The sequence below is a fragment of the Leptonychotes weddellii genome, chromosome 5 (genome assembly GCF_054177405.1).
Source record: "Leptonychotes weddellii isolate Sample4059 chromosome 5, ASM5417740v2, whole genome shotgun sequence".
NCBI lineage: Eukaryota > Metazoa > Chordata > Mammalia > Carnivora > Phocidae > Leptonychotes > Leptonychotes weddellii.
This window is the reverse complement of record NC_138373.1, coordinates 89,910,405-89,920,336: the sequence shown is the minus strand read 5'-3', so window position 1 is coordinate 89,920,336 and position 9,932 is coordinate 89,910,405. Positions and strand designations below refer to the sequence as shown.

Genomic DNA, 9,932 nt, shown 5'->3' with positions numbered 1-9,932 from the left:
GGTTTATTTCTTCCCCTTCTCACTCTCAGTTCACTTTTTGTCCGTGACAGACAAGGGGACACACACACACACACACGTGCACTGTGGCCAGCAGGGTGTGGGTGTGTGTCCAGGAGAAGAGGACCCCTCCTTGGCCCATTCAAAACAGACAACATCCACTGCTGACCGCTCCCTTCCAGAAAGGCAGAGAATGGACCTCCTTATAGTACTTTTTTTAAGATTATTTTTTTACTTTTAAATTTTTTCTACACCCAGGGTCCTGGGATCGAGCCCCGCATCGGGCTCCCTGCTCAGCGGGAAGCCTGCTTCTCCCTCTGCCTCTGCCTGCCACTCTGCCTACTCATGCTCTCTCTCTCTCTGTCAAATAAATAAATAAAATCTTAAAAAAAAATAAATAAAATCATGGGTTCTTTATCCTCTAGTCTGAGAGCCAACAGTCCTTTACATGTAGCCTCTGGGACAAAGTTAGGCTTCTGTTCTTTTCTCAGAGCCTTCAGCCATTGCATGAACTTGGGGACTCTATTCGCTGGTGCTGTAGGCTTAGATATGACCCAGTCTTTCCCAGCAATTCCAGGTGACAAACTAGAGTGGAAGACTGCACCCGTAAACTTTCCCTGCTCCTTCCAGTGGTTTGGAATGTACATGGTTGTTCTCCAAACCAGTAGGGGCAAGAGAGAAATTAAGCGTTAGCTTGACAAGATTGCTGGCAGTGATTGGAAGGAAGTTACATCTAGGCAAAAAGACTGTACCCTGAAACTAATGGTGAAGAGACAAAAAGATGGACCAAAAAAAAAATTGATGGACAGTAACCAGTGAGCATCTATGCCTCTACTACTTCTCTCTTTGAGATGAGTACTGTTGTTTGTGGGCCTGCTAAAATATTTTTAACTTGTGGATATTTTCAAGTTTTTTTTCTGTCCTACGAAAGGGAGACTCTGGAGGTCCGTTTGTTTGTAGAAGAGACAGTGGAATCTGGGTCCTTGCTGGGATAACTTCCTGGAGAGCTGGTTGGACTAGAGATTGGACTTCTTTAAGAACAAACCATAGAGGGGCATCACTGGGCATTTTCTCCAAGGTGTTTGTGTTGATAGATTTTATCACTCAGAACATATTCACAGGTAGGTGTAATTTCTGTGAATTCACCCTTTCATTCTAAATCAAAAATTGATCATGCTTATTTCAAGGGTAGTTACTCTGATATGTTGCAGGTATAATAGAATTAGGCTCTAAAAGCACGAATATGTCGATTTTCAGTTCCTAATCTGATGTATATGAACTTAAATCTCTAAGTTCTTGAGAACTGATATCTTTCAATTTAACTTGAACTAAACTAGGACATAACCTGGATCTTCAAGTTTATGTTCATGTAAATTTTTATGAGATGTGGGTCCTTTTTTTGAATTTATAAGATTTAAAAAATAACCATTGAGAAAGGGCTCTTTCTTCATTTATCCAGTTGACATATCTTTTCCCTCTAAACTAGTTTAGAGCACTAAAAATACATTTCTCCTCTCCCATTTCTCCCATTCACCTTTGTTAATTTTACTTGGCAACAGTGGGGAAAATAAGGGAGGCTTTGGAGAGTTATTTTTGTTTTGCAGCGCTAAAATCTAGATTAGGAAAACAAATGTGGGTCGAGAGATGCCGAACCTGTCCACAAGGAACTTCCCTGTTATTTGGGAAGACAACGGAGTAAATTGACTGATGTGACAAAAGGTAAAGTGTGGATAAGCTCCAAGAGCTGTCAAAGCACCGAGAAGAGATCTGAGGAGCTCAGTCCCAAGGGACCAGAAGGTGTGCCATGCAAAGGGGCAGCATCTATGCAAGGAATGCCCAGGGGGCAGCCTCTGCAGAGTAGAGAGGTGTGAGGATATGTAACTTACAAGAACAAGCAGTTTAGTACAAGAGCCAGAGCATCAGAACCTAGTGTTCTCTCCATCCCACCAGCACTCCCTCACTGTAGTCCACGATCAGCCACCTCGCCGATGATTCGAGAAGCACCACCATGACTGGTCCAGCTGAACACCAGAGCTACCTCTGACTAGAGCAGGCTCACCACTCACTCTCATTTGGGCATCAGAGTGAAAGTGTTCTGTTCAATTGTCATTACTGCACAGGGAAATTCTCTCCTGGTAGCTATTCTATTCAGTTTTCATCACCTGGAAGAGAAGGTTAAAAAGATTAACATGCCCTGAACAAAGGTTAATGATAACAATATTTTAAAAAGGCAATGAAATCATCCAGTAACAGTTAGTTTCACAGTCAAATGAATAGCAGAATGTGACAATTTATTTAAATAACACTTCCTTAACCTCATCTTTCTAAGCTTCTCATCCCATAAATTGCTTATTTTTTTCTAGCTTTCAACAATTAAAATGTGACACTGGAATCTGAAGTTTCTGAGTGCATAATAGAGACTTGCCACATCATTGCTAAAATTTGTGTACTTTTACTTTAGTATTTTTCTACACAGGTATTTTATTACAACCCAGGATATTCTAGTGAGAGATGGAGGGAAAAAGCCATATTAGTTCTATATACTATAAATTTGAAGCCTCAACATGACTCAGGATTTTGAAAACTGGATAAAGAAATGTTAAATCTGAAGAACTCAGATAAAGAAAAGAACATTATGATTTAGAAATTTTCTCAGTGAAGTCTGAGGTCATAGCATCTAAAAACATGCATTCCCATAAATATAAATTATATAAATTACACAGCTTCAATCTGTGTACCATATGTCTTGAAATTCTGTTCATAGCTGAGGTAAATAATCAACTTTTTTCTACATTTTGAAAGCTTGTAGATCTCAGGGAACAGTGTTATTTGGAGAAAAGGGGAAGATTCATTACCCCCATTCCAAAGAGGACAGCTGTTCTCATAATTGGTATGTATCCAAGGTAGGAATGATTCTTGTGTTCCCCCCAAAATCTTTAAGAGCTATTTTTTGGCAATTTTATCTAGTATCTCAATTTCTCAACCTGATTAACATAAAAGTCTGTATATTTCGTCTGATATTTTCTGGTTGGCAAGTATTTGCTGACTGATATTTCTGATACCCACTAATACAAACCGTCAACACAAGTAGTATTAAGACTGGGGCTTGCCTGAATTGATGTATTCAAATATCCAACATTAACAGCATCTGGTAGTGAGATTGTTATGGGAATTTAGTGATTAATCCTTTCCTACTTATTTCTGCAATAATGGTAATATTTTGTTAAGTGTTGCCTAAAAGATGGAAAATAACTTCAGTGTCTTTAAACTTTTTCTACATAACCTGTCCCCTTTATGTCTAAAGATATCTTTAAGCTTTAGAAATAAGTTTTGCAAGTACTTCACTTCCTCAACTGTTGTAAATTAACTTTAAATCTTGTATGAGCATTGAAAGATATGCAAAGGTTAGATCACAGTTCTGTGAGTTTATAATCTGGAAAGAAGAAAGAGCTGGATAAAAAGAACTATACTGTAAAACATCAAATAAGTTTTATAATCCACACTACCCAGGTGTAAGGTGGTATTATAGAAAATGCAGAGACTAATTCCAATTGCAGTGGTTTGTCCAGTATGTGTGTTCATACATACTATGGTTGAGAGAGAAGGGGTAGGAATGCGTTAGTGAAGGGGGCGGTATTGAAACTAGGCATTGGGGGATAGTTACAGTTTTGTAGCTCATGAAGTCTTTTGTAGCTCTAGTACCTAGGAGATTTCAACAGATCATGCCAGGCAGAGGGAATTATGTGTAAGCAATGTCAGGGAGGTGGAGATTATTACAGTTGTTTGGACAATGTGTATCACAGGGCAGATGGATCTTAGCATAAATAGAACTAGTGTAGCGGTAGACAATGAAGATAAAAAGGCTGATTAGGTCTTAATTGTAGATCACCTTAAATTCTATGAGAAGAAGCTTAGACTTTTTGCCATAAGCAATGGGAAGCTAAGATGGTGGCAAGATTATAATTTATAAAATGAATGTATCATGACTGTAAATACTTGTTATAAGTATAGAGAGGGAATGATATGGCTTAATTGAAGCCCATATTTAAATGGCTTAAAAGTCTAAATTGACTTTCTGTGCATCAACCTACTAATAATATAATACCAATTAGGCCTTTGCCATCTTTTCTTAAACTTTTAGAAAAATAGCATCTAGAGTGAGAGTGAGAGTCCTATTTTATTAGAGTCCTGGGCAGGGGGTAGTCGGGAGGGGTCTCCAGGTACAGTCTTTAGAGAGGGACATTGATAAGCTTGAAATTATCTGAAGGACAATGGCTAAGATGGGGAGAAATTTGAAACAATATCTTGGGAGATATGGTAGAAGGAAGCAGGAGTGGTTTTGATCCAAAGAAGACTTGAGATGAGGAAGGAACTTAATCTGAGGAGCCACTACAGATATTAGGAGGAAGCAGATTTCAATCCAAATAAAGTAGTTTCTAACTTGAGAGATCTCTGAGACTTACTGGCCTTCCTCAGGAGTAGTGAGTTTCCTTTATAAGTAGGTATTTGAGAAGAGCATGGATGGCTATGGGTGAAATTCTAGAAAACATCGATACATTAGGTTAAGAGATTGCAGATGGCAGCCAGTTCACCCTCAAACACAGAGAACTTGCAATTCAACTTAGACAATGAAGTATTGAAGAGATTTCTGCAAGAAAGACTTTCAAGGCAAAAGGGGTTATTAGTGTTAGATATTGCAGAAGTCAAAATGAGGTCAGATAAAATGCCATTGGATATGGCAGTTCAAAATTTCGCGGCTAATTCAGTAGGATTATAGGATCAGGAGCTATGTTCATAATTGGCTAAGCGATTGTTGAAGACTTGGTATCTTTCCTTCACCAAGTAGTCAAAACATTTTTATCAAAGCTTTAAGATGTGTTAGGCACTATTTTAGGTGCTAGAAATACAGCAGTGAATGAAATGGACAAAAATACTTCCTTTGTGGGGCAAGGTGGAAAGTGGAGAAGGGGGTAATACAAATCACGTTATAAATAAAAGTAAGTGGTAAGGGCTATGCAGAAAAACACAGGGATGGTTGTGCAATATTAGAGAAGGTAGTCAGGGAAAACCTCACTAGAAAGATGGTATTTGAACAAAGAGTTGAATAAAATGAGGGAAGGAATCATATGGGTCACCTTGGGAAGGAACATTCTTTGCAGAAGGAATGGCATGTTCGAGGGAGGGAAACTTTTGGTATGTTTGGGGAACAGTTGGATCAGAGTGCTAGAGCTAAGTGAGAGGGGGGAAGTGGTCGTGGTTGGCATGATCAAACTTACAGGACATACGGTCATTGGATTTTACTGTAAGATGTGTAGCCATTGGAGGATGTTGAGCAGATGAGGAACATGATCTGACATATTTAAAAAGGATCACTTCGGCTGTTGTATTGAAAATAGACATTAGATAGGAAAGACCAAGAGCTGAAAGACTAGTTACTGCAATAATCCAAGTAAGCATGGTGGCTTGGGACCAGGTTTGTAACAGTAGGGGTGGTGAAAAGTGGTAGATCCACAGGATTTGATAGTGAGTTGAAAATGTGGGTTATAAGAGCGAGAACGTTATGATTAACGTGAGGGTTTTTGACCTGTTGGAGGGATGGAGCTGTCATTGTTTTTGATGAGAAAAACAGTTAACAGTGAAGGGAAAGAGGAAGATGGGACTGTGGTTTTTGGGTAGTAGGACAGGTTTTGAGAGAAGCAGGGGTTTTTTGTTTTGTTTGGGGGAGGGATGGGTTAGGCTTAACTGTGCTCATGAGGAGAAGAGAGAGTAAGGGAGATGAGTCAAGAGAAATGTATAAAATACATGAAGGAAGTTTCATGAGAATGCAACAAATAAAGAAGGTTTAGCTTTGAAAAAAAAAAAAGTGAATAATTACTTTCCTGGGAAAGCAACAAAAAAATTTCAGGTTACCTATAGGAAAGTTAAATAAATTTACACTAGATATCCTCTTAGTACTTATAAGGTTTTAGTTGCTTTAAGTTTAGAGGATGAAGTTGAGATTAAATAGTTAAGATTTGTAATAGCATGTAAGGACTAAAATAAGGAGTCAACAAGAGCTGAATAAGAAGACTTTCAGCAACTTCACAACACAGTATTAGCATGAATTTATACTGTATTTCAGTACATCTAAAACAAACTGGTTGTAGAATTCATTGTTATTTTATGTATCAATAAAGAAAGAAAAAATACCCAAGATTAGGAGATCGCCATATAAAGACAGGACACCAGGGGCGCCTGGGTGGCTCAGTCAGTTAAGCGGCTGCCTTCGGCTCAGGTCACGATCCCAGAGTCCTGGATCGAGCCCCGCATCGGGCTCCCTGCTCAGCGGAGAGCCTGCTTCTCCCTCTCCCTCTGCCTGCCGCTCCCCCTACTTGTGCTCTCTATCTCTCTCTCTGTGTCAAATAAATAAAATCTTAAAAAAAAAAAAAAAGACAGGACACCAAAGGCTATATCTTCAGTCTAAGGCTAAACAAGGCATAGGCACACCCACGTGAAAAGTTACATGCCTCAACCTTGACACTGGGTGTAGGGAGGGGTAAAAATCTTCTCTGAGAATCTGAATCACAGACTAATGCTTATGCAGGTCTGTTGTCCAAAATGTCTACCACCAGTATAGTCTGAAACACCTCAAGCAGAAAAATTAAGTAGCATGCCGTTGGTAGTGCTCCTAGGTGACTGACCAAAGATAATTTCTTTCTGGAAGAATTGTTTCCATCTAAGTCTAACAGAACTGCAAGACTCCATTGTAAGATCCTTCTGATTTTTAGAATGTTCAAATGTGGGGGAAAAAATGTGCTTTAGAAACGTAATAAGATACGGAGTCAATTTGCATACTTAGTGATTTCTCCATTATGCTAAGCAGCCTTGAGAATGGTAGGAAGGATTAATTCCAGATGGAGTTAATTAAAGGTAAGGTAGAAACAGATTATGTGAAGAAGGAACAAGGAGTTAGTTTCTCCAAGCTTATCTTTATTCTGCTAGGCGGTACCTAAATTCTCTGACATGGCCCATACACGACACTCAGGTTGTCTCCCTCCTTCCAGGCCCATGAAAAACCTTGCGTTTCTTAGGGCCTAGAACAGTGCCTGGCATATAATAATGCTCAGTAAATATTTGAATGGGTAAATCTATGCTTAATTTTGGTCCCCCTTTCTCACTTAGCTTGACTAGACCTCAGAATCCTTTCTAACACAGCAGTCACTAACAACAAATCAGGTGATTTGAAATCTGTTTCCTGTCTCTGAGGTAGAGGTTTTGAAGTAGAAAATTGGATGAACAGGAGAAAGTACTTGCCTTTGAAGCCATAAAACCCAAAGTGTATTTCCTACTATGTGTGAGGTGTGATGAGTCTTTTAATATCACGACAGTTTTCTTATTTGGAGGAGGGGGAGCACTTTCTCTTTGCTCACTTCAGAGGGGTATAATGAATCTCAAGAACGATGATAGGTGTGGAGTGCCTTCTCAGTTGAAGTGCCTAAAAAAAAAGGGGGGAGCTTTATAATCTAGACAGCTTATTGCTTTCTAAATTGAAGTGCTTAAAGAGTGATTTTTAATAATATTTTAGGCAGCCTTTTTTTACATCAATGTTCAAGATGATGGACTTGAAAAAGCAAAGCAGGGAGTTTCTGGTTAGGGAGGAGGTATTTAGTAAGAATTATTGCGTTTGGTCTTTAGAAACTGGGCATTAAGAAGTTGATAACTCCTGCGGTCCTAAACAGTATTCTTCGAGGGCAGTGAGACTGTTAACAGGTCTAAGGTGGTTGATAAAGACTGTCAAGTTTTAGAAGTTTGTTCTGACGTGTTAGATTCCAGGCACGATTGCTTTGCACTCAGATGAATGTGAGACATGAAAGACGCTAAGGATTTATGGTCTGCGGGCTTTCTTTTCTTTAATAATATGAATTCATGAAGGGAAATAAAGGTAGAGGATTATGTGTTAAATCATATAAGACTACTTTCAGGATGTTTAGACATGTTTCTAAAGATGTTAATAAAAGGTCACAGCTGACCTTACCAGGAGTTAGAGAGATGACATGGCAACCGCAGGGACCGTGACCCAGGCTGACCTTGAAGGATGTGACTGGTTAGAGTTAACATATGCAGCATAGTCAATCCATAATTCATGATCCATAATTCAACTTCTGGGTGCGCATTATGAATTTTCAATTAGACTATTAACTCAGAACAAAGAGATGAATCTTAGGTTTTTCAATGTATAGATCAAAATTCTAGCATTTTATAACTGAATGAAAGTTAAAGGGTGGTTTCTGGTGATTCTCTAATTAACCCCTTTATTTGTTGGATAAATGCCGGCAATTTGAGCATAAACAAATTATTCTCACATAAGGATTTCCATTGCCCTTTATCTTCTAATAGCCTTTAAAATTTTGTTATTGGTGAGTTACGAGCTAAAGCCCAGATACTAGATCTTATTTGTCACACTCGACTGTGCCATTTATTATGCTTTCTCCACCCTCCCCTATCTAGCTTATGTATGTGGAGAATGATGGTACCAGAAGATAAAATTATCCTGATAAGATTTACAAGCTTAGACATACCAAATCAAGTTGGATGTGACCATGACGATATATCTTTACAATCAAGCAATGGAGTGCTTATTAGTACGTATGTTACATTTGTTTTTACTTGTCACGTTAGAGTATCTAAACAACCAAAGGGACCCGAAGTTAGATTTCTGCCCCTAGGACATCTTCTGTACTGTCCCTTTCTGGAAGGGGTTGCGTGCGTGTGGTAGGAGAGGAACCGATGACCGGCATATTGACTGAGCTTTCTCTATTCCCTTCTCAAGTTCAATGACATTGATCTCATGACTATCCGAAACTTCCTTTCAAGGCAATATCTACTTTTTTGTTTTTTTTAATCACAAAAGTGGGTGCATGTTTGCCAAATTTGGTAAAGACAGATGAGTGAATGGAAGAAAATGTAAACTGTTAATAATCCTGCCACCTAGAGATAAGTGCTGTTACCATTTTGAGGTGCTGTGTATTCATTTATATGTATTAACTGTACACACTGAATTTCACATTGTTTTATAATGTTCTTTTCTCTCATGACAGTAGATCCTTTCAGGTCATTTATGGAATACCTCTTATAAACTGTAAGCATAATTAATAACTTTAATTGAAACGTGTTAAGCATCTTGATAGAGAGTCTCTAGAGCCGATATAGACCTTGGTCTCCAGCACAGGCCAGTGGTAAGGAAAATTATTTCTTCACAAATTGACAGGATGCTATAGATAAGGTATTGTGCTAAGGGTCATAATATTCGTTGACTAAATGATTTCACACTTCAGGCCTGCTATTTACCTAGTAACCATTCTTTCAACCAATCGTTTGTTAAGAATCAACTATGTGTCAGATACTATATCAAGCCCTACATATATAGAGAGTAAAAACAGTCTCTGCTCTAATGAAATTGCAGTTCAATGAGTTAACTAAAGGTGTACCATAAAGTGGGAAATGACATAGTATAGGAAATGAACTGTGGTGGTTCAGAAAAGGTACTCTTATCTCAGTGGGTATTTGGGAAGTTTGTGAGAACTGGACTTTGAGTGGGGCCCTGAAGGATGAGTAGAATTTAGGCATGGGAGATTGAGCTTGAGAAAGCAAATGGAATATAAAACCATTGACACAGAGAGTGTGGGAAAATTAAAGTAACCACTAAATAGTTCGGTGTGTTGAGAGCAGAGAGTTCCCGGAAGATAATATTAGGAAAACACATATAAATTTCTGCCATTTTAATGCTATTTCAATCTCTTTGCCTTTTAAGGTAAGGTCTGTGGAGGTCTGTTGCCCTCATCATTGCTGACAGAGACCAATGAGGCCACAGTTACATGCGTTTCTAGGACAGGAAACAGTGGCAACAGCTTTGAGCTGACCTTTACTGCTGTATGGAAGAACTCAGGAGCAGGTAC

The 9,932-nt window shown here is 38.7% G+C and overlaps 1 protein-coding gene across 1 annotated transcript in view; it reads left to right on the top strand.

The window, feature by feature from the left end:
* Window positions 1-9,932, top strand: part of OVCH1 (ovochymase 1) — a 49,206-nt gene that overhangs the window by 7,857 nt on the left and 31,417 nt on the right. Inside the window, exons 7-10 of the mRNA XM_081818946.1 lie at window positions 929-1,118; window positions 2,800-2,887; window positions 8,485-8,618; window positions 9,788-9,928. Coding sequence (XP_081675072.1) covers window positions 929-1,118; window positions 2,800-2,887; window positions 8,485-8,618; window positions 9,788-9,928 — 553 coding nt within the window. The remainder of the gene's footprint in view (window positions 1-928; window positions 1,119-2,799; window positions 2,888-8,484; window positions 8,619-9,787; window positions 9,929-9,932) is intronic.